Below are 23,817 nucleotides of genomic sequence, written 5' to 3' on the forward strand. Positions count from 1 at the left end.
GTCAATCGTGGACACAGAGGAGAAAGAAGAGAAGACATACCAAACAATCAGCAATTGTTCCAGCTTCAGCACTGAAACGCTATATACAATATCTTGGCTGTCACTTTAAACTCAGGTTGTGCTTTTTATGAGCTGATTATGTTACCAGGACTATAGAATAAAAATGCTATAGGGGGGCCTAATAAACAAGTTTGTCAAGTCAGTTCACTCGCTTAGGATCTGTTTCTGTACTTACCTTTAATGTAAACCAGTGGAAGCTCGTTGCAGTGCTATGTGTTTTTTTCTTAATGAAGTAAGTACTTATTGTGTTCCTCTCTAATTACATGAAGTTGTGAATCTGGCATCTGTGATACAGGGTACTTATGGTCAAACTTAACAAAACATATAAAACCACTCTCACCTACTCTAGAACGAGTAGGAAAATTCTGGACATCACTTTTCCTGTTTACATATACACTTCATATTTGGTTTAATGTTTTGCATGGTTAGTTGAGTTAGTATTTTCCCCCTTTTTCATCTGTTAATGAAAAAGAAATTTAATGCTACATGGGAAGAGTTTCCCAAAGGATTAATAACCTTTTCAAAAACCTTTAAAGTGAAGCAGCAGGCGAAATCACCATCAAGTTAAAGCCCTTGTTAGTGACAACAGTCATCACCACATGGAGAACAGTTTTATCCCATAACCTCATGGCAGGAAACCACAACTCCCTAGTATGCTAAGGAAATGCATATTACGAAGTGTAATGATTAACACTGCACCAGTTGCTGTTCAAAGAGTTACGTATTCTGAATGCTTTAATAGAAACTTTAAAAAGGTATTGTTGCAAAAATCATATGTTTTGCTGGGAATATATCTGGTGCATTCTCAAACAAAAGTAATAATCTTTTAATATTTTTGTCAGTATGGTACCACGTCGCATTAGTAGCATATTGTGAATAGTCAAAGCAAATGAATGGATACAATGAGTTTTACAGCTAGCCTTCCAGAAGTGAAAGCAATGCATACACCAAGGAGTTGTGGGTAGTGAGAGAATGAGATTGTCCTGCTGATTGGATGCAGACAAGCAATGAGTAATTCAAGAGCTCACAGTCAAACAAACTGCTTGTGGCACTACTACTTGTACCCAATTACCAATTCAGAGAGAAAATAAAAAGCAGTTTCAGTAGAGTCGGGGTGGGAAATCTCCAATTAGCACCAATTAGTGAAGTTGCTTCCTACAGCGGAATTCTGGGGCCGTAGGAAAAAAATAATCTCCCAGAATGCCTGGTGGAGGCATTTATTTACCAGGTGATGGGACTCCTGAAGAATAACTTGATGAGGATTTGCGCCTGTGGGACTTGAATACAGATACTACTTGGAACTTGCCTGCTCGATTTGACTGGTCAATCATAGGCTGTACTATTCTTCTTCTGGCATTAATAAACCTGAAACAGAATACAAAGAATAGCAGTCCTTTCATCAGCTTGCTTCTGTGTTTTGAGAACACCTCTGCCTGAAAACTGACAGGATTTTAGCGCGGCACAGCTACGTGTTTTGTTTCGTGTTTCTTTTTTAAAGAGTATAAATTCACTTTAGAGGATTTTCCTCTAAGTGCCCAGAAATCGTAACTGGTAACATGCTTATCTTACTAGCTAGCTTAAAGCTGGATTTGCCAGAAGGCTTTAAAGAGTAAACGCAAATGAAAACTTGTGTTTAAAGACAATTGTTTCTTTAACTTCTTAGGGTAGCTTGGAACCTGGTTAAAGTTCACAGGCTGCACGACTATTTTTTTTCCCCCCTCCATCACAGGGATTCAGCTACCCTTGCAGCTGGCCATAAATGAGGACCAGGCTTTGCCACTCCGTGCTTTCACAAGGTATTGTTAGGTCAGCAGAGCCATCAATTAGGCTGTCTGAAGTTTTATCACCAGCACAGCAGCAATAAGTGCTGGCCCAGAAAGACTTCTGCTCTTCTGCAACTCCTGCAGTTGGAGCCTGTAAAGGCCGGGGTCGCCGCGAGGTCAGTGCCAGCTGGGGGCGACCTCTGCGGCCGACCGGGGACACCCAGCGCACGGCACCCGCCGGCCGTAAACCCAGGCACCTCTCAACTCGTTAGGAACAGCGATCCGCAGGTACATGTGGTTAATATTAGGCCCAAAATAACTTTTCTGCACCCCCCCTTCCCTCTCTCAGATCAGGCCCTGTAGCTGCGCTGGGTGCTGAGGCTTTTGAATGCCGGGGAAGGCAGTTAGTTGGCTGCGGAGCCTGGATTTAATTTCGCTGGTAATCCAAAAATAAGTGCTTGCATATTTCTTGTTATCTTAATGCACAACAACCCACATTGGCACAAACTAAGGCAAATTAATTTCAGCAAAATAATTTTCAAAAGTACTTTTTCGCACCGTTTCTTTCAAAACAGGGCAATTTTCTATCACTCACAAGCCACGCTTGTTTTTGTCCCCCTTCTTTGTGTTTGAGAACACTCCGGAGCTTTTGCGCAGGTTTTGTGTGCTATTTCACAGTTCAGACTTTAGGCTGGTGACCCTTAAGGAGTGCTAATGAAGTTGAATACTAGTGTTTAATCCTCTTCAGAAATACTAACATGCCCATCATCCAAAACAGCCTCCAATAATTGCCATTGGGCCCGATCCAAAGCCCAGCCAAGTCTTTCAGTCAGGAACTGAAAACTAAGTTCATCTGCTCATTTAGTAAATTGCTGGCCTTTCTATAGCATAAACTCCACAAGCCCTTTTGTTGTGCTCTCCTCCCACCCCCCTGCCGAAATTCCGCTGCAGATAATGAAGGATGGTACACCTTCGCTTGCCTCTCCCGTAATCACAGTTGTGGAAATTTCATTAGACAGATGCATAAATGCTACAAGTAATACTAAAACACTCCTTTGCATCTCTCTGTTTACATCCTAAAGATGTTCTTTATTCTTTAAGAAAAGTATAATTCAGTTGTCAGAAATGTCATCCTGCCTCAGAATTAGTCATGACTTCAGGTATTAAAATAAAAACTCAGACACAGTCGACGTACTTGTTTATTCCCTTCTGACTGCAGCGCGGGAAGGCAGTTCTTACCTTAGCACTATGATTTCTAGACATGTTTCCGTCCTTAAAGACAAAGGTCTCCGATAGGACTTAATTTGCTTAGCTGCTTTCCAGTAACGTTACTACACTGACCAAATGGAGCCTGACCTGAACCTTCTCTAGCCAGTATGCCTTTTATCAGCTAAAGTAAAGGCCAATAGAGATTAACAGGAAAGCCTGATAAGGCTGTTTTCTCTTCTCCTATGAGCTTCTAATGGTGTATACAGATGGCAAGGTTTTAAAGAATGGAATGAATGCTTATTTAGGTCTGTAAAAAATCACAGACAACAGACACTGCCTCCCCCTCCCCACACACACACTTTTCATCTTACTAACCTGTTTTCTTCAATCAGACCACTCTTCACGGAAACCAAATTGGTTTTTATTTTATTTTATTTTATTTTATTTTATTTTATTTTATTTTATTTTATTTTATTTTATTTTATTTTATTTTATTTTATTTTATTTTATTTTATTTTATTTTATTTTATTTTATTTTATTTTATTTTAACCCCAACCACTTTTATTATTTACATCTGGTAGTCCCCTTATTTATGTCCCTTTCCACTTCCCTGCAAACACACCCTCAGTCACAGGGCTGCGAAGCATTATGGGCCTTGGCTCTCAGCGGGAGAACTCGACACTGTCTTCAAACAAATAATTAAGGGGAAGGTTAAAGGTTCACCCAGAGGTCATATCTTTGGATACTCCTCAGAAAGTTTACATTAGTAAGAAATGGGTGCCCTCTGAAGTGTTTTTTCAGTGGGTTTGCACGACAAGGCAGAACATTAAGAAAATTCTATGTCCTGAAAGGTTTCAGTTGGCAACTGCTTTACGGTCATGAGTGGGCAAATTTGGATACTCTGCTCTGGTCCTGCACATTTGACAACCACCATGGCATAAGTCTTTTGGATATTGAAATACTGAAAATCTGGGATATTGAAAAAAACTTGTCCAACTATTCACTTCCCTTGTTCTGTTTCCCTGATACGAATAATGGCAGCTTTTCAGGGTGAAGTCTATATAGAGACATTTCTTTTGGAAATTTTTGCACTAATTATTTTGGAAATGGGAATTAAAACCCTAATATTGAGTTCCCCAATCTTTATTTTGCTACAGAGAAAAATAGTAGTAAAAATGATCACATTCATCCAGCAATTTTTTCCAAATAACAAAAAAAAGCACTTTGCTTTGATTTCTGGTTTCACTGTATCTCCATTTTCCTGTTGCGCATGTGAATAACTGCAGGTACAAATGATGGCCTCTAGACCAACACCACTTTGAAGAGAAGATACTCCGTCATATTCTCGGAAAGATATAGGGGCACAGGGGCATTAGGCATCCAGATCATTTTGAAATTCCATTCCTGTGGTTTCTCTGAAAAATCCTGGCCAGCAATGGCATCAATTATATCCACCAGTGGGTATGTCTGAAAAATTGTACTTGGAATTATTTATTTGCAAAATTGCAGGTGCAAACAGACATACATTTCAGGTCAAGATAAAACGGGATCCTAGAGTCATAGCAGTAACTACATCACATAACACATCAGCACAATTGGGAGACAAGGGCACAGAATGCAGTGTTTGTGGATTATTATGTGTCCTTTATACTGCCCCATAAATATGCACAGTGCATAATAGAGACATAGAAACCACAATCCCTGCCCTAGTCTTTACTTTTTTTTTTTTTTTTTTTTTTTTTTTTTTTTGAATCCCTCAGGGAGTCATCTCTAGGGCCAAAGTAAAGCAAAATACAGCCTTCTGCACAGCACTTCATTTGGTGTATTGCAAAACACTGTGATGTTATTTTGGCACAAACGCCTTCAAAAGGCACTAAAAGATAGGTTAAAAAAAAAAAAAAAAAAAAAAAAAGTAGAATGCCAGTGCCACTATTTCCAGCATTACTCGGAACCCTATAAAAGAAGAATTCACAGCTCTGCTCCTGACACTAATTACCTGCCTGGTTCATACCCTTCACCCAGAGGCCAAAGATTGAATGGCCTGAAAAGATGAGTAAAATCTATCAACAAGACATGGATTTCTTTGTTACTCTTCTGTTAATAGTAATTCCTATAATTTGGATGATAACAGCGTTTAGAGGACCCAGTGAAGCTCAGTTGTACTTCACCCCATGCTGCACAAACACACTGTCCAAGAGAACTCACAGTCTGAACAGATTTCTAGGCAAAGCTTGGGGGAGAGGAGACGCCTTCTCCCTGTTTGCAAAGGGGAACTGAGACAGACGGAGATTAAGTGACAAGGCCAAAGTCATACAAGAGATCTTTGGCAGAGCCACACTCCCAACATAGATTTCCTCAGTCCTCTTTCAGCGCTTAGTACAATCTGCTATCCATATGCTATCTTTCCTTTGTTCCCCCAGATTAGCAGTCAGGCACACTGGCAGGGGAGTAGGGAGAGAGTTCCCATTGCCACTGTTTGTGCCTTACCTGCTGTGTAGATAAAGAGGGGTCATCAGCCTCCGGGGCTGAGTCAATACCTTCACAAACTCTACATTCATGTGGTATTTGGTCCTCGTTCCAGAATGATAAATGAGGTATGTAATGTTGAGAAATACATGTCATTGACATAGTACTTTTAATGAAAATCTCACTTCCAGCATTTTGCAAGTGACAGATTACCAACTCCCCTTATTCGAACAATAGCCATTTGAAACGAAAGTTTTCTGCTTTTTTTTTTTTCTTTCTTTTTTTTTTTTTTTTTTAATTGCTACCTAAAGCAGCCATATATATTTTCTATAGCAAAAGTCTGTCTTTCTTGCACAAGTAGTTCTGGTAACTTCAGTGGGACAATTTACAAAAGCGTAGCCAACAAAATTTGGCTCAAAATGCACAACAATATGGACTTTCAAAAGAAGTAATTTCATTTTTTATCCAGCAAAAAACAGTAGAGCAGTAAAGGTACACTAGTGAATATGCAGTGTAGTCTGGTGATTTGGTAACCCTAGTCCTAATTGGTTTCTACCATTGCTAATTAGCATGACAATATAATCTAAATATATGCATTTAATTACATCTCTTCAAATAGAGCCTCGGTTTTCTTTGTCCAAAATAAACATGTATTCTGTATTTTATAGGAAGTTCCTTAATTAGTCTTCTTTATATATTTATCATATTTTATCTCAAGTCCTATCAAATGATGTTAAACTCACATTTACATAATACGTTTAATATTTATAATAAGTAACATTCAGATAAAATTGCAGAGAAATATGTCTGCAAGTGCAAAAGAGAACAAACAGCAAATAGAGATCTCTTAGTCTGCTCGTTCATGTCTGGCACATTCAAAAATAATTTTGTCATTGTTTTTACTGTCTTTTTGTACATACAGTGAGTTTCAAAACACAAAGACTACTCTGTACATGAATCTAAGTAGGAGTAATTTTTAAAATGAACTGTTAGTGACTGTACTGATTGGAAATCAGAATTAGAAATATCTCCAGCTTAACTCTATGGTTGTCATGGAAAAATCACTTTAAGTATGTAGGGTCACAAAAATCTTGTTTCAGGAGGTTGAACAGCATGAAAACTTAGGAAACTACAATTCATCTCCAAGTTGGAGTCTAACCTGAACTCAAACAGAGAGTTCTAATTCCTATCACTTGACTATACATCTCATGTCTACTGTGAGATGAACTGGTACAAAACTGAATCAGTCTCCTATAGAAGAGTAGACTGCTCCTTACGAGAAACTGAGGAACAACATGGGCCACCAAGTACAGCTCAAAACTTTTAAATATCAGTCCTCTATTTTCACTTAATATTTCCACCCCAGAAAATGAGGTGTTAAAATACTGGATTTATTTAACAAATCAGCCACTGCATTAAATGGGTTCTCAACTCTATGTGAACAACTGAGAAACAAATTAGTGAGATAAATTCAGTGTCAGTTATCTTAAAGGATTAATGATGAGGAAAGTTTTGCCTCAGTTCAGATTTTAGCCCAAGAAGACATTTCTGCTCATTCGCTTGAAAATATACAAATACTGAGTGAATATTGTCACAGGCTTAGTCATAGCAATAATATAAATAACAGTAACAACAATAATATAGGGTTAAAATTGTTTATGCACAAAACTTTTAGGTACCCAGAGGAACAGGCTAAAAAGATTTTTCAAAAACCTTACAAATCTAGATGAGACGCTCAAATTTTATTAAGCCTAGGTAAGTGGGAGCTGAGCTTGATGAATAAATTGGGTTTAAGCACCTGCTTCAATCTGCTGAGTAAGACCCTAAAATTCATTCTAATAAATAATTCAAATGTTTTCACCTTTGCTGAGAAATCTTTGCCAAAAATTATATCTCAGTATTTGAACTGTGAACATGTTGGTGTTTAGCCCAAGAGTATACTACATTGATCCCTTGTTGCCCAAGAATGCCCTAATTTGGAAGGGAAAATAAGCAATGGAATATATTTAAGTCACAAAAAATATTTTCATAAGTAACCTGGAAAATTACTTTTTTTTTTTTTTTTTTCTGAAAGAACTATTTTAGAAATCTTGAGTTCAGAGCATCTGAACGAATGTATTAGAAAAGACTAATTTTCAGAAACATTTTATCGATATACTCCATCTCCTTTGTACCAATCTTTGTTGGTCATCCAAACTTTTATCTGAGCAAGTACAATCTAGTTATCTTACTTAACTGCTCTCTCCGATATGTATTCTAAACTGACAGAAATAGGTTTAGGTGTACTTTCGTACATGTGTGTACAAAAATGGTTGAAAAAGCCCTTGTTCATGTTTCACTGAATCTGTGCTGCACCTGGTTACCAACACTTATTTGCAGCGTTCCTTACAGAAAAGTAAAAAAAGCTGTTAGTCACCTGGAAATGAGCCATCTAAAGAAAGTTTCCTTACACCCCAAATACTGAGATACGGAGTCACTTCCATGACTAGGAAAGAGGGAGGGACAGGCAGGTTAATTCCCTGACAAGACTTCACGTCGTTTTGGTTAGCCTTGTTAGAGAAGAGGGCTTGTGGGCTGTTTAAACTGACTTTCTTAAGCTAATTTTGGTATCTCACATCTCTCATAGGTGTGATTCAGAAGACCTAAGTCAGCATCCACAGTTGGTGGAGGGAAGGCTCTAGATGACAGCGAGCATCTAAGCTGGGTGCCTAACAGCTCAAGGCAGGCACTAACAGCCCCATAGACCTCTGCCACATCTTGTATGTTTATGTTGGATCTTCTAAAAATACGTTATGCCACCAGGAGTTGCCAATTGCTGAAAACCATAGATTTGCCCATCCTGTACTTGTGAGACTGTCTTAAAAAATTTGAAATTTAAACAGCGTTCTTCTTAGTATTTACATTCCAGGTTTTTGAGTCATTGTGTCACATTTTTAAACTGCTCTCCTCAGTCACAAAATCTAGAAACTTACTTGGAAAGATTCTCACATAACTGCTGTCTCCTGAAGTTGGGGCCTTGAGTTAACATGAAATAACTTGAGCCTTGTGATAAAATCATGAGAATTGGCAACAGGGACAGCTATTTACCTCAGAGAAAATATGTTTCTTTAAACACATGACTCTTGGTTACTGGGTTACCTTTTCAGATCACAGGAAAACGACTTGGCTTCTGCCAAGGCCCTGGTGTGTTTCACACCAGATCACACACCCTGGGCAGCCATGCTCACATGTGCTCCAAGGACTGTGCAGGGCAACACTGATTGCTGCCCAAAGGTGCCCTGGCAGGGATGCACCGCCTTGCCATGCAGACTCTCAGTGGGGTGCAGCTATAGGGCTCCCTGGTGCTCCCCGCCACCGTGAGAGACATAAGACCTGCCAACACCCCACAGCCTTGCCACCACCTCAGCACTGTGTGGCCGGAGCACTGCTTCAAGGGTGGGCTGGGGCACCATGGCCACTAGTGGTGGTGCCTCTGCCATGGGGCACGGCAGCCTCCCCTCTGCCCCAAGGGCAAGGTGGTAGTGCTCTGTTTTCACTTGGTGCAAGTGGCCAGGGGGATTGCATGGCCCTGGACAGTATGTAGGCCATGAGAGGTGGGAAGTGAGTTTGGTAGGTGAGGGTAGTGAAGAACCATGCCACACCTGCACATGCAAAAGGATAGGCACACTTTTCCTTACAAGCTTTCAGAAAAGCTCAACTTTGGTGGAAGAGTATCCTTTTTTATGCCCCTTAGATTTCGGGCTTGTAAACAAGGGCCGCTCTGTGAATGAAACCACACCTACAGCCATGCAGCAGTCTGGCAGGCCCTCATTTCCCAAGCAATGCCTGTTACTCTTCCAGTGTGCCATCAGATTATTCATATATGGCTATTTATCATGCACCGTAAAAATGATCTTTTAAAGATACTTGAAAGGAAGGGAGGAGACAAACAGACATACTTCCTTAGCTATTCATATCTTACAGATAAAATGCAAAGTCAATAGACATAAGCTGTAGTATGTAACCTCATCCTGTACTTGATTTATTGCAGATGGGAATCAACTAGAAACTGAATCACTTTGAAATTTTTACTACTGACATTAAAATTCCAGGTTTGTATACATACATCTTGTGGAGATGCTAAATACAATTTTAGCTAATTTGGCATGTGCTTTGACTTGCTGGCACTTAGACGTCCATGTTAAAGGTGGATAACAAACCTGCTATAAAATCTTAAGTAACTCATGCATTTAAAGATGTGTTAGTTTATTACATTAAACTCATAGGACAAGATTTTTAAAACTGATGACAGTCCAGCAGGCTTGAAAACATAATCAGCTTATTCAGCTTCTTACATGGGAGTTGAGGACTCTCATTTTAGCCAACTTTTTCAAAAAGAATTGTGTAGTTTTACAATATCACATTGAAGCATTAAAGTAACTTACACATCTTTTTAACTGTTTCATACTGAGTTTTTTAGCCAACTCTAAATTAACACGAAAAGGAGAGTTGTCAACAAATTTAGCATCTGTTTAACTTCCCTGATCAAATTAGATTAAGGTATTAATTCTGCTTTTCAGTGGAAACTACCTAAGTAGCAACCTGCCAAAAATACATAAAGGTGTTTAGCAATTATGTACTGGGTATGTTTGAAGAGATCAAGGTGCACTCACATGTCCTGTGCTATGGATATCTCTGATTAGCTTGTCATCTTCTCTGAAGAAGATGTAGCCCAACTCTCCTATACTATGTAACAGGCCAGCTGTTAGCTGTCTGTCAAGCACCTAAAGTGGACAAGTAGTCCAGGAGCAAAAATGTCACTCCTTTGATCTGGCAAGGAGCAGCTGCTGATTTATAGAGTAGGACTTTGTTCTTCCGTTCTATTTTACTTTCTTTCCTAAGGCAGAACCACAAAATCCAGCAGAAAAAAAAAAAAGTGCCGTTCTCTGCAACATCAACAAGCTCTGACAACTGCAACAGGGTTTTTCTTGGCCCTAACAAAGCTCTCAGGCATCTCCTTTGACGCTCACCTTTTTTTTTTTTTTTCCTTCTTCTTTTTGCAATGCGGTAGTTATTGTTTAATTCAGCTTCTGTAAATGGAATGGACTGTGGCCAGCAAGCCTGGGGCATAAACACACCTGTATGAAAGAAGCCTTATTGTAGCAACCATCTACAACCAACCTGCACATGCACTACCAGTTCGTGAGTTCAGAAGGAATGTTCCATTTTCCCTGACAGTAAATTTTGCCTTAAGATAACAAATTTTTTTGTACCCACTGTCCTGTCTTGACCATGAAGCTTGTACATTTTTTCATTGTTATTAAAATCTGAAGATAAAAAAATATGTATTTTTCTATCTGTCAACCAGTGGACCTAAGGAAATTGCATCCAAAGAGCCCTTTTTTAAAAAATCACAGACAAAATAGATTTATAGAAATACAGTGCTGAAAGTTTGAGAACTACTGATCCCAAAGATACCCTTTCTGTTTCAGAGACAGCAATGCAATTGTAGCCACCTCCAGCTTATACTGTTACAGATTGTCCTAAAAATAAAATAAAAAACTGTAAAACATGTATTTATTAAGAAATAGAACTTGATGCAACTAATTGGACTGTGATACCACAGCCCAGACTAAACGCTCTCTTCAGTTCTTTCAGGCTCAGGTGCTGAATAGATGCTGTCAGACGATCAGTGACTATACAAGGTGTTAAACTCCTGCCTCACCTACTGGAATGGCAAGGAAGTTTTCTCTGTTGCAGCTGCCCCTTTATTTCATTTCTGATCTGTTTTCAACTTTATTAGCTGAAAAAAAGTTTTACGGGCCACAAGAAAAAACTGCAGTATAATGCTGGTGAGCTGGAAAGGAATATCTCATGTGCTTATGGATTGGGAAGTGAACCACACAACAAGCTATGTATTGACCCTGGTACATGTCTGCACACATGCTGTGGTCACACTTCTTTATACTGTAATTTTAAAAACAGGCACAAAAGGTTTACAAAAACAAAGAGGTGAGGGTGGTGGGAGCGTCAAGACTACAAGGTCTTTTGCATATATGTTATCTTGTGGAAATAAATAAGAACTATTACAGCCAAGTCCCAAAGGGAGGCAGGAAAATGATGATGTACAGGATAGTATAAAATGGTATATTAAAAACTGAGCTGTCAGTGGAACAATAGAATATTAAGCAAAAGACCATAATAATTGGCAGATATTTAGCTGTAGACATCTTCCTATGGTTGGTGGGTACTAAAATGAACATGAGAAGAAAGAGAACTAGTTAGGTAATTAGAAGTCATGGGCATAAATAACACATGAAGTATAAACAACACCTACCCCCCATTTTATATCTCTTATTCAGGTATACCTAATCAGCTCTCAGTAAGTCATACCTATGTGCTGATATCGCTTGTGTTTTGGTCTTCATACTGGTTACAGGAGATTCAACTTATGTTAATCTTCCTTTTCTCTCTAGATACAGAATCACGTTCATTTTTCTCCTTTAATTATTCAAATACTGGTAGCAAGTCTTTTATCAAACCAGAGGGTTTGATGGCTTAGTAGCTAGAGATGTGTCAGCACCACAGACATCATGGATTGCAGCCTCCATGTTACAGAATACTTGCTCCACAATGACTGAAGATATTGCCAGCATAAGTAAGGGATGGCTATATTGTTTAAGCATGCTAAAACCAAGCAGAAATTATACCTGTCCTCCCTGTGTCATACTGGCAAAGACTTTACTCCATCTCATCCCATTTTGTGTTCTCTATACCACACAGGAGTCATGTAATAATGCTTTAAAAACATTTTTGAGAGTTTGTTAGTACATTAATGTGTTCCATGTACCCCTGTGTGTTAGTTACTATAAGCCAAACTAGTTTGAATCATGGAATTGAAAAATTAAACAACCTCTGTGGAGCTGTTTGCCTGTCACTCTGTATCTCAGGCTCCTGTACTTTCAGACCAGAGCTTCATCTCCCCCAGGGCTCAGCTCTTGCTCCCCAGACTACCTTGCTGGCTTACCAGAGATAATTGCAAACTACATCTGGCAAGTCAGTGATAAAGCTTGCTGGTGCTCTGCAGGGGTCCTAGATGGCTAGATATGGTGTGATTGAGGATATATATATGAATGTTGTACCATTTCTCATCACTATGCAGTTTCCATTCTTCTGAACAAGCAAAGGACTGAAACTGGGAAGAACTGTGCTTTCTGAAGCACTTAGAAGGTTGGGTTCCTCTGATTTCAATACTCTCGTGGCTTATGGGCAGAGCACAGCACAGGAAGAACCTCTGCTCAAGCGCACCACGTTTAGGTTACTGAGTTCCCAAGCTAGAGAGGGGTCTGTTATTATTATTATTATTATTATTATTATTATTATTATTATTATTATTATTATTATTATTATTATTATTATTATCATCATCATCATCATCATCATCATCATCATCATTATCATTATTATTTCTTATTTCTTCTCTTAAAGGACAGATAGCTGGAGAAATACCTCTTAATGTAGTCACTGCCATTTACATACCTCATGTGAAAATTAAATCACACCACAAAAAGAAACTTGAAACTGAGCACATATTTCTTTGATGAAAACTGGCCAGTTCTGTAAAGTGTTCCACTATCCCATATTTTACATACAATTGAGATATCTATTATGAAATGAAGCCCAATCTATATAACCTATCTAATATTTATCTTTCTTTATGAGAGCAGTTTGGAAACTGTGTGTGATCTTACATAATGTTAATAACTGGTTGCTGATGGATTTCAGCATTAATTCTGACTGTTCTGACTGGTTGGGTGTTGAGGCTTAATTTTCAGTAGAATTTCACTAACTGTTCCTGCACTGCGTAGGGGTGAAGGCATCTAAGAATATGTGTATAAACCTGCATTTGAGCCCATAAAATTAGTAATTGCAGGGCTGTATCCAACAATGCTGATCACTTTAGCCTGATCTAGTTAAAGCACCCAGATGTATAAGTAAAATCTTTAAAATGACCAAGTCCTATTATAAAACTTAGTGTAGGTTCTGTAAAGCCCATCTTAATGTTCAGCAAAGATTAGAATTAGAAGGCAGTATTAGTAAAGAGATATCGAATTTTGGTGCCTAAATTGTGGGTGATCTGCTACCAGGGAAATTCCTATCTCTGGTTAGATGTTCCAGGAATCACCAGAAGATGGACTTAGATATCTAACAACCATTAAAAAAAAAGAAAAAAAAAAGCTTTCACTTAACAGGGAAAGTGCCTAAATTCTTTTGGCATGTAGATTTCTGCTTTTTAACACCCCATCCCATCAACACTTTTTCTTCTGTGTTTACATGTATTGTAATAGCTCTCTGTTTCTGAGTTAGAGGAAGACACAGTGTCCAGTCAGGTTTCCTTTGGGTCATTTTAGTGTGAGTAATTTAAGATAGGTCTGTTCTTTCTTATAATAACATAGATAAAGATCTCTTTCCTTTATAGCTGACACCATAATTATTTGAATATTTATCTGGAAAGAAGGAGATCAAGTTTTGCCTCCCTATCCTGCTTGATTTGGAACAAAGACTTGAACATAGGTCCTTCACATATTCTTAAACAATATCTGAATCACCAGTGTATTCAGTATAGTGAACAAAGCCCTTTCAGTTCTCATTCTGAGAAGATGTTCTGCCACCTGAAGTAATTATACAGTCATTGTAATTAACCAGAAATTAACTCTCATACATCTTAAGTTGGAGCCCTAACCAAGGGGCTGTACAGTCAAGCCCTTGTTCTTATTTAATTTTGTTCTACTGACTAGTCGTTACATACACAACAGAATTGGCAGTCAAGAGAACAAGAAAGGCATGATAGAAGACTGAAGATGGAGCATTATGTTCAATAGCCCATTGATTGGGAAACTCAACTCACTTGGAACAGTTAAGACAATGATTTAAATCAAGATGAAGAGAAGACCTGCAAACATATATCCTATTTAACAAGTGAATTTTCTAGCCAATGAGCCATTGAGTATAGCACTCCCTCTACCCCATTTGCCTCTTTTGTGTAAAGCTCAGTATGGCTGATACATTACAAGACTTTGGCTGGATTGGGCCCCTGGGGAGATACACTGAGGCAAGGCTGATTTTGTGTTTAAAGTTGTGTTTCACTCTGGAGCATTTTATGCTCCAGAGTGAAACACAAATACATAATACATATGTATTTGTGTTCCCATTCCTCTCTCCTGGAGGTCCCATCTATATAAAATTACCACAGTCAGGGCAATATCTTGTTTATAAGTACTGCTAGGGTTACAGTTAGCAGTTTCCCAGTGATAGCACATTCTAAGTTTTGTGTGTGCTCACCAATAGAAACAATGAGATGTGGACCAAATGGTTTTAGGCATCCCAGGACTGGGAAGCAGCTAGGTGAGGATACTGGAATTTCAGTGATAGCTAAGGACAAGTATCAGCTTAAACTGAAGATTCCAGGATTTATTTTTTTTTTCTTAACACTCATAGACAACTCAGTTGATATACAGTTGATATACATATCTAACAGACATGTATTCATGAGGAAATATTTTGTAAAACATGCTACACAGATCTTTTATTTTGACTTAAACGATTTATAAGACAATATTGTAATAACATTTTTCTAAGAATTTTGAGTCAAATTTTAGAATGCCTTTAGAGAATCTTTGAAAGAAACACATATTTTAAGGTCAATACAAACACTACCTAAAAAAAAAAAAAAAAAAAAAAAAAAGTCTGTGAAAAGGGGGAAAAATTCCTCAAATTCACATGCAGCATCTTCCATCTATGTAGTTCAGTATTGTGCTTGAGTGCATTAGATTTTTAAAATAAATTTTATAAGAAATTCACTATAAATAAAATGAAAACAATGTTTTCATTCTGATTCAGTGTCCAAACTGAGGAGAATATAGAAAGATAAATCAGCAGTAAGAAGAAGGAAAGTTATTCTTTGTTTTTCCTCTTTGAATTACTAAAGTATCAATGGCATGTGTACATTTCTAGGAAAAATGCACTTCTTAAATCTGCACTTCTTAAACCTTTCAATGCACTAAATTCACTTCTTAAACCTTGCAATGTTTAACTACTTTAGAAACAAATTGTGCCTTATTTATGACATGTAAACCTTTAGCATGTCAAAGTATAAAACAGAATAATAATGGCAACAAATGCAAATTCCCTAGGAGTCAGATGAACTAGTAAGGTGAGTTAGTTTCCATTTCCTTTTCTTGATTCTTTCCCAGTTGTTATATTCAGTCTTTCCAATGTGACTATATTATCATCCACAAAAATTTTAGCATCATCGTAATCATAAAAGATATAGTTTATATCTTTATAAATCACATGGGTCTTAGCAGACCTTAGTAATGCCACATCTGCTTTAATCCTAGTAAATTCTAGCTTAAGACAGCGTAGCCTGTGGTGTCTCACCTGAGTTCTCAGAGACATTTCAGAAAATGCATTAGCTTTGTGAGTCAGTGAAATAAATGCAAACAATTATAGTGGTAAATAGCCAAAGAAAAATTTAGCACTTTAAATGGGTTTTGACAGAAGCCTGAGTAGAAAAATCTAACTCTTTTATGCATGCCCTTTAACCACCAATCAATTTTGCTGAAATGAGCGGTCCAATTAGCTTCCTAATTTTTGATGCCTGATGAATCAAAATTAAAACAAAATAAAATAAAAAATAAAATAATGTATCTGGAAGACCGGTCTTCTATTGGTGTTAGAAACTAGGGTGTCTGGAAAAAAAATCCCAATATCAAATTCCACATCCTAATTTAAACTACTACTACTACTACTACTACTACTACTACTACTACTACTACTACTACTACTACTAATCCAGGTACCTCATTACTAGGACAAATTTGATGCAAAGATGTACAGCTAAGACTGGTGCTTAAAATTTTCAGGTGCATTAAATTCAGGTAAAAAATCAGTAAATGAAAAGTTTTGTGGCCATGCTTTACATCCAGACTGAAAAAAAAATAAAATAAAAAAATTCATCCTTCTGCCAAAGTTATTCCTAGTGCTACCTAGATCATGTACTGGTTTTCCAGTAAAGCACAGGCCTATAATAACTGCTTAAGCATGCTATATAGTATTAATCTTCCTCATGAACTCGATGCCAAACCAGTTTCCATGGAGAGAAACTAAGAGGTATGTACAGGCAAAGGAGAAAATATATGGCTAGCCAATGATACAGAAAGGCTCTTTAGGTACAGAAAGGCTCTTTGGATGGGAGCTATGGTAGAGAGGAAGAATTTTTCAACTGAGATTGCAGAACAAAGAGGAGGGCAGTATTAGATGATTAGAGAAGAGAATATGAAAATAGAGACATAGATCTTGAAGTAGGTTTTGACATTGTTTAAGAAAAAACACTGAAATGGATCCATAAAAGGATGGGGGAAGGCTGCTGAAGTGCCTAAAGTAGGAGGTGATTTTGGTGCATGTGTGAGAAGGAATCATCAGCATGTGGCATGTTAGGGGGAATGAAGGAACAGAACTTGTCCTGAGGGAAGGGAACTACAATAGTCAAGGTGAGAAGAGATGAAGGCAGACGCAAACATGACATACTGTCGAAATAGAAATAGGAAGGGGTGCAGACACTGGAGATGTGAGAGACAGAGCAACACTAGGAATTGCATGTAGATTTGAGGCAGTGGGGATAAATGTGTGAGATGTCCTAGAGGGTTATGAAGGACTAGGATTTGAATGTCCAAGAGAATAATGTTGCACCGTGATCAGTCCATTTTGTTTACCAGGTTATAAACCCATCTATATAAAATGCTTCTATCCAAAATGCAAACTTCTTTTAGAAAATACTTTTTTTTATTGTGATAGTTTGTTAGTCAAGCAATCTCTGCAGTGTCTGCAGCTGTGGCTTTTTTCATCTCATCAGTAATTTTAACTCTCTTATTAGTGTGAAGCTTTTCACAGTATTTAATAATTATAAATATACTTCCCTCCAGTTCTTGAGTTCCATTTTTTTTTGAGTATACTGTGCTTTCTTTAACATCTACATAATTTGCCCTCAAAATCATAACAACATCACAACACTTTGGAACAGAAGATGCAAATATGGTTCTGATATTTATTTTTATTTTTATTTTTATTTATTTTTTTAATGGTTGTCCAAATATCCAAGCCCTGAAATGGTATGCACCTGTGTGAGAGGGGGAACACTACATCTCATTGTTGTTTAATCCTCAGTGTTGTTTGTTGTATGAAGAGCAGAGTAGGCTTTTACTTATACCTGTTTTAAACTGTTCTATGACTCTCCAAAAGACTCCTGGATGAGATTAGCAGATAAACAGCTTGATTTCTCTTAGCAGCACTTGTTCAGACTGACAGCTCCCATTCATTCACTGGAGACTAAACAATATATATATATTGTTTATATATATATATATATAAGACTCAACTGTTGTGCTTAATGACTCCTGCAAGGGCAGCTACACTATCATTACCACCAAGTGCATACAACCTGAGCTTGATGTTGGCCTACTTAAAATTACTATTTGCTTTGAAGGGTTGGCAAAGCAATTTATAAAATTATGGGGTGAAAGTAAGAGAAGCCCCATTAAAAGCGTTTCCTTTCCTTTAAAGGAGAGTGGACTGAGTAAGACTCTCTGAGTTTGACCCACTTGTTACCTCTGTACATTTGTCTTTATTAACATCTATTAACTGATTAGATTTTCCTTAGAAGTAATTGTGCGTTTTTAGATAATTGTATCATCATGGCTTCTTACTGGGGAAAGGTATTACATCCAAATACTTAGGACAGATAAAACTAGATGGATGTATCTGTCTGTCCATCCATCTGTCCACTCAAGAAACCTCTGAATATAGAGAATTTAAAGCAGTTGTGCAACTAGTAAATGAGAGGTACGTTCTTAAGAAGGAAAATTCACTTAATTAAATAGGTGTCAAAATTATTTTTGTCAACATCCACAATATCCATGACGCAGTGATGTTGTGTTTGTTCATATGGAATACTAGTTTTCAGAACCATAATGACTTGCTATTAGAAAAAACAGGGACATATTATTAGTATCCCCACAGAGTTACCTTCTAAATTATTTATACTTCCAACACTTCCATGTAATGGCAGTTTTAAACTCAAGCAAACAAAGCAAACCACACAATAGAGAGAGGGGAAGATAAATGTACCCAAACCATTCCTGAATGCATGCAGCTAAAAAGGCGATTCAAAACTAACCAGATTTTGTTTCCTACTCAAATCCTCATGAGCTTTGTAATAGACAGCATCAAAGCTTTCTGGAGTTGTGTCACCCTGATAAAGGATTGAACAGCAGTGCATCTGTTTTATCTCTCATATCTGAAATGTAAAGGAATGCAACTTTATTTGTCTGGTGCAAGTTTGCTCATTGTCTTTGAAATTCCACAGTGGACCCTTCACAAAAAAGCTTAGCTATCAGAAAGGTGCAGATGAGACCAGAGTCTTGTGTTACTCTTAAATTCATCCCCTAGGCTATGGTGTTAGGTTTGCACAGAAGTTTGATGGGCGGAGGAGAGGATTGTTGTTTTTATACAAACTTAGCATTGTGAATTATTTATTCTGCTTTCCACACTTGTTTTACTAATACACAGTGTAATGATAATACTTTAAGTAGAGTCAACACTTCTCAGAAAAATTGAGATGGGATGCCTTTAAAAAAATAGAATCAGCCAAACTCAAGTCTGCTCAGTGCACAGAGGATGTGGGTGAAATTAAAGAGAACATAGCTCTGACTGAAGGCTCTAATGGTCTCCTCCTGGTCTTAAACTGTGTACTTTTATGATCAAATAAAGACTATCCTGTTCACTTTCCATTAAGTTATCTATGAAGTTTTGCCTTAATGATCAAAACAAATTCCAGCTGAAATCACTGTCTTATTAACTTACTGAGCAGCTAAACCTGGTTTCTCTAAAAAACAAACTTCTACAAAAGAGCATATGGCATGTGGTGTTTTTTTGTTTGTTTGATTTTTTTTTTCCCACTGGAAAAGGAGTATGTATCTAAACACTCTCATCTTTTTGTCAGTCACAATACAAACAGGTTTTAAAAGTATCTAGTTGTTCTGAGTGCCTCTCTGGGTATTTGGATTAAGGGACTCAAAATAAACATACAATGAAAATGCTGGCCTTCTTTTTAAGGAAAATGAGCCTTACATCTATGAAGAATCTGATTTGCCTTATATTGCTTCAATTGTACACCAGCACCCTCCTTAATTATTGTGGATTTGCATTAGTTTAAAACTGGAGTAATGGAGCAGTGGATCAGGCCCAATAGTCAGACATATGTTTTCCACTAGATAATGGCTACTTATATATTTATGAATTTTAAAATGCTTTTCAATCCAACTATCATTGTTACTATGTGCAGGAAGTAAAGAAGTAAATTGCAACCAAGCTTTCAGGGGTTTATTCCCTCATGAAGCACTTGTATTGCAAGTGTCACAGGAGGGCAACTGTATAGTGCCCTCTACATAATAAATGACACTGTTGAATATTCTTAAAGTAATGTCTGTGTGTGAGTGGTTTGGGGGACAGAGCTATTATCTGTTGGGTTTTACATACCTAATTACTATGCCATCATTTCTTTAACCCAGCTTCACAGAAAATTTCAAGGAGGTTTAAAATAATCAGTACTCTGATCTGTTCTGTCCTGATCACCCATAGAAAAAGTGAGTACTCTCAGGGCCATGAACAGCTTTCAGGCAAATGTGTAACTCCGGTGTCAATTGGAGTTATGTGCAGAGTCTCAGAGCAGAAATAGTATATAGCTCTCTACTCCTGAATATGACAGTCCTAATAAACCTTAACCTCGACATTCCCTGCTTTCCTCAACCACAGCTAAAAATGTTATACACATTCATACCATCTAACGAACCAGACATTAAAAGGAAACCACAGATCTATACCAATAGATTATCAGGAAGAGAAGTGTGAAGTGGATACTTGCTCATTGTAGTATCATGGTAGTTACAAAGAGGAAAGACCTAATACATCATCCTCTTCATCCTTCTGCAAGAGTAAGGGATAATCTACCAACAGAGGTCCCACCATCTACTGAAATAACAGTTTGTAAACTGGATAGTGCAAACAAACAGTGCAAAAACCTGGGGAATAGAAACTCAGACTCAACATGGTGAACCTGGAAAGAAAATGAATGTTTATTTTACTGTCCTTTGGCAGCAATACAAATGAAGGATAAACCCCTCATTGAGGTAGGTTGCTGGGTTCAAGTGAATTGTGTCTTGTTTCTGAATCTGTCACATATTCTCTTTGTATAGCCCAATTAATTGTAGATGGTGAATCTGTTTATGAAAGGAAGTGAGAGGATATAAGATTTCTTTTTTCCTTTTTGAGTAACTCCTTCAATTTAGAGAAACAATCAGCACTGAAATGATAGCAACCTGTAGCAAGTGGTGGTCAGTAATGAATATATATCACTGTGATGAGCAAGGGTGAAGTAGGAAACTGTGCTTTTGTTATGCCTTAGAGACATCTTCCATGCTATCCTTCTAGTTTTGCTAATAATCAAACCCTTAGTCTACGTGAAGCTCAGTTTCCAATCAGTTAATAATATCAATAATTATTGCTTCCCCACATTTCCTTAGGTTTTCATTATATGTTTTCTATTGTTTTTGAGACAATTTGACAATGTAGGGCACAAAAATATCTGGATACTAATATATCCATGCCTGTACACTGCATAGGATTTACCTTCTTCTGATTGAAATTCTGATGATGGCTGAAGAACTGATTACACTAGATACAATTACTAGAGTCTGGTTTACAATTTGTTCTGCAACTGTTATTCACATGTAACTTTTCAGAAGTCTTTCTAAGATTATTTTTTTATGTGGGATAATTAGCCTGATATTTAAGAATTCTAATCTCATATAAATGCTCAATCAAAACACATATTTTCCTGTGAGCTAAAAATGCCTGGATTTCAGTTTTGATTCTCAAAAGAATGTTATTGTTCCTGCAGGACGTGCAATGGAACATAAAAGAGCATTTTACCTCACTATTTGAATTGGATGTGTTTTTTTTTTTTTTTTCTCTTCTCCTCTTTTTTCTTTATTTTTGAATGTTTAATTGATTATTGTTGTCTATTGTGTTCTTCTTGTTTTTTCTTTTTTTTTTTTTTCATTGTTTTTATCTTCTTCTCCTATAGTGTGAATTTACTGCTTTTAGAAAATCTGCAAAAAGACTGCTCTTCTTACACTATGCTTCTTATTTCATATATTTAATTTTGAAATAAAAAATAGTGGTTTTCAATTTCATGACCCATTCAGTTAGCCATCTCTCTTCAGGGACTACCAAAGAGGATGTCAATTAATTCTGACTGTATGATGCGTGCTTCAAAGCCCACCACTTCACTTCTTACAAACCACAAAACAAATGCCGTTAATTGACTTTTGGCAAGTGCTGATTGCAACTGGACTGGAACTCATGACTGAAATTGTAAATGTTTCAGTGTAAGAAATACTTCCTTATCCATAAAATAAAAACTATACCAAAGTGGTAAGTAGACAAATTACTATGTCCTCATGAATTGCTAAGTCAATGCCTCCCTCTGAAAGGGTGGAGGAAAGAGAAGGATAAAAAAAATCCCAGTAAAGAATATTTTACTTTTGCAGACAGCAAGAGAAATTAAAAAATAAAAATAAAAATAAATAAAAAATCCAACCCAACAATGAGAAAGATGAGGAAAAATCAACCACTGAATGTGGGAGGACACTTCATATTCTTTATAATAGGTGGCTCACGTGAAAACACATCCCATCAGCTTCCTGATGAAGTGAACACCATGGAGGGGAATGGCAAAGTCAATCTACTCTGGTTTATACTGAAGGAAGCAACGTGCTAGAGGCGAACTAATGAAAAAGATTTGGAAGTTTGCTGAAATGGCAGGATCCAGATATTTTCATGGACATAGTTCTAGGCCCATCACAAGAAATAGTAAGTGTGATTTCCCTGGTTTTGCACTATAGGAAAGTCTCTCAACATCTACAGAGTTTCTTCACTTACTTCAGAATAATCAAGACTGCCATCAATCAGACCCAATGTCTCCTGAAATTTGCTATCATATTTTGTAGGATGTAAACTGCAGTCCCAGTCATTACTGGGCCCTGGAGGAAAGGTATCAGTAGTAAACATCATTGCTTCAATTTTCCCTTTCCTTGAAAGAAAACTATTTTATATACTTGAAAATGATAAGTTAACAAAATGTGCAATTATTTCATTGCCAGACCATTTTCCTCAACCCGGAGACTGACAGCAGAAGTGAACTGTGCACACTAAAGCACTTTCTAATTTATTTTAAACATATATTAGTTGCCTGCTTTATATTAGACAGGAACAATAATTTTGGTGCCCTTTTTTGAGCATTTGAATGTAAGTAATGAATACTGCATTTCTACTTGTACAATTTGTGTTTCAGGTAGCTTTCCTTCCCTCAAAACAGTGCTTCTGGAAAGTAAGTCCTCCAAGAAACATATAGATATGAAAAATCCTGGTCAGAGTAGAGTACTAGGGACCAAGTATCAAGACTACATGGGTAGGGGCATTGCTGAAGGACAGACTGTGGAAGTAATTGCCCTTTGTGTTGCCTCCGTGGTGGTATACCCTGCATTGCTACAGTACCACAGTTCTTTTATATTGGTAAACAGTAAAGTCACTAAATATATCGGAGGCAACTCATACATCCCAAAATTATTGGACTATGCAGACATAAAATCTGTGCCCTGAGGTCAACATAAAATACCTGTATCAGGTACAAGTTTCCTACTGTAGATTACAGATGTCTTTCTGTGATTTCATGTTCTGGTGAAGAGTGTTGATGGACTGTAACACCGTTGTGGATCTGCAGGTATCTGCAGTCATGTGCTATTCTCCTCACGTCATGATATATGAAGAAAGGAAGAGAAGAACAAAAATTGCTATAGTCCTTCAACATGGCAAAAAGGGTCCATTCCTTGCCAGTTTTCAGGACTGCTGTATCTGTATTTATAGTTCTGCATGAGTTGTTTGAATAAATTATTGCAACTGCTATTTGAGGACTGATTCAAAATAAAAATTAAAATCTGTGGAAAAGCACCAGTTCAGGTCAACAGGCTTTGATAAAGCACCACGGACAGTCTGAAGGAGAAGTTAAAGGAATGAAACCACTTTGAAAATGTGATCTTAACCTGCAAGCTCCCAACCACCACCTTACATTACCTATATAATGCCCCAATGTGACTTTTCCAGGAAAGTCAGAGAATGAGGCAGCAAAGTGCAGTTATGTTGAGGAGGAAAAGATGTTTTTTT

General features: G+C 37.4%; 1 protein-coding gene across 1 annotated transcript in view; it reads right to left on the bottom strand.

The window, feature by feature from the left end:
* Positions 1–23,817, bottom strand: part of MEIS2 (Meis homeobox 2) — a 170,949-nt gene that overhangs the window by 3,827 nt on the left and 143,305 nt on the right. Inside the window, exon 11 of the mRNA XM_084287591.1 lies at positions 1,367–1,425. Within this exon, the coding sequence (XP_084143717.1) occupies positions 1,367–1,425 (59 nt within the window). The remainder of the gene's footprint in view (positions 1–1,366; positions 1,426–23,817) is intronic.

Source organism: Netta rufina (genome assembly GCF_964035555.1).
Source record: "Netta rufina genome assembly, chromosome: 5".
NCBI classification, from domain to species: domain Eukaryota; kingdom Metazoa; phylum Chordata; class Aves; order Anseriformes; family Anatidae; genus Netta; species Netta rufina.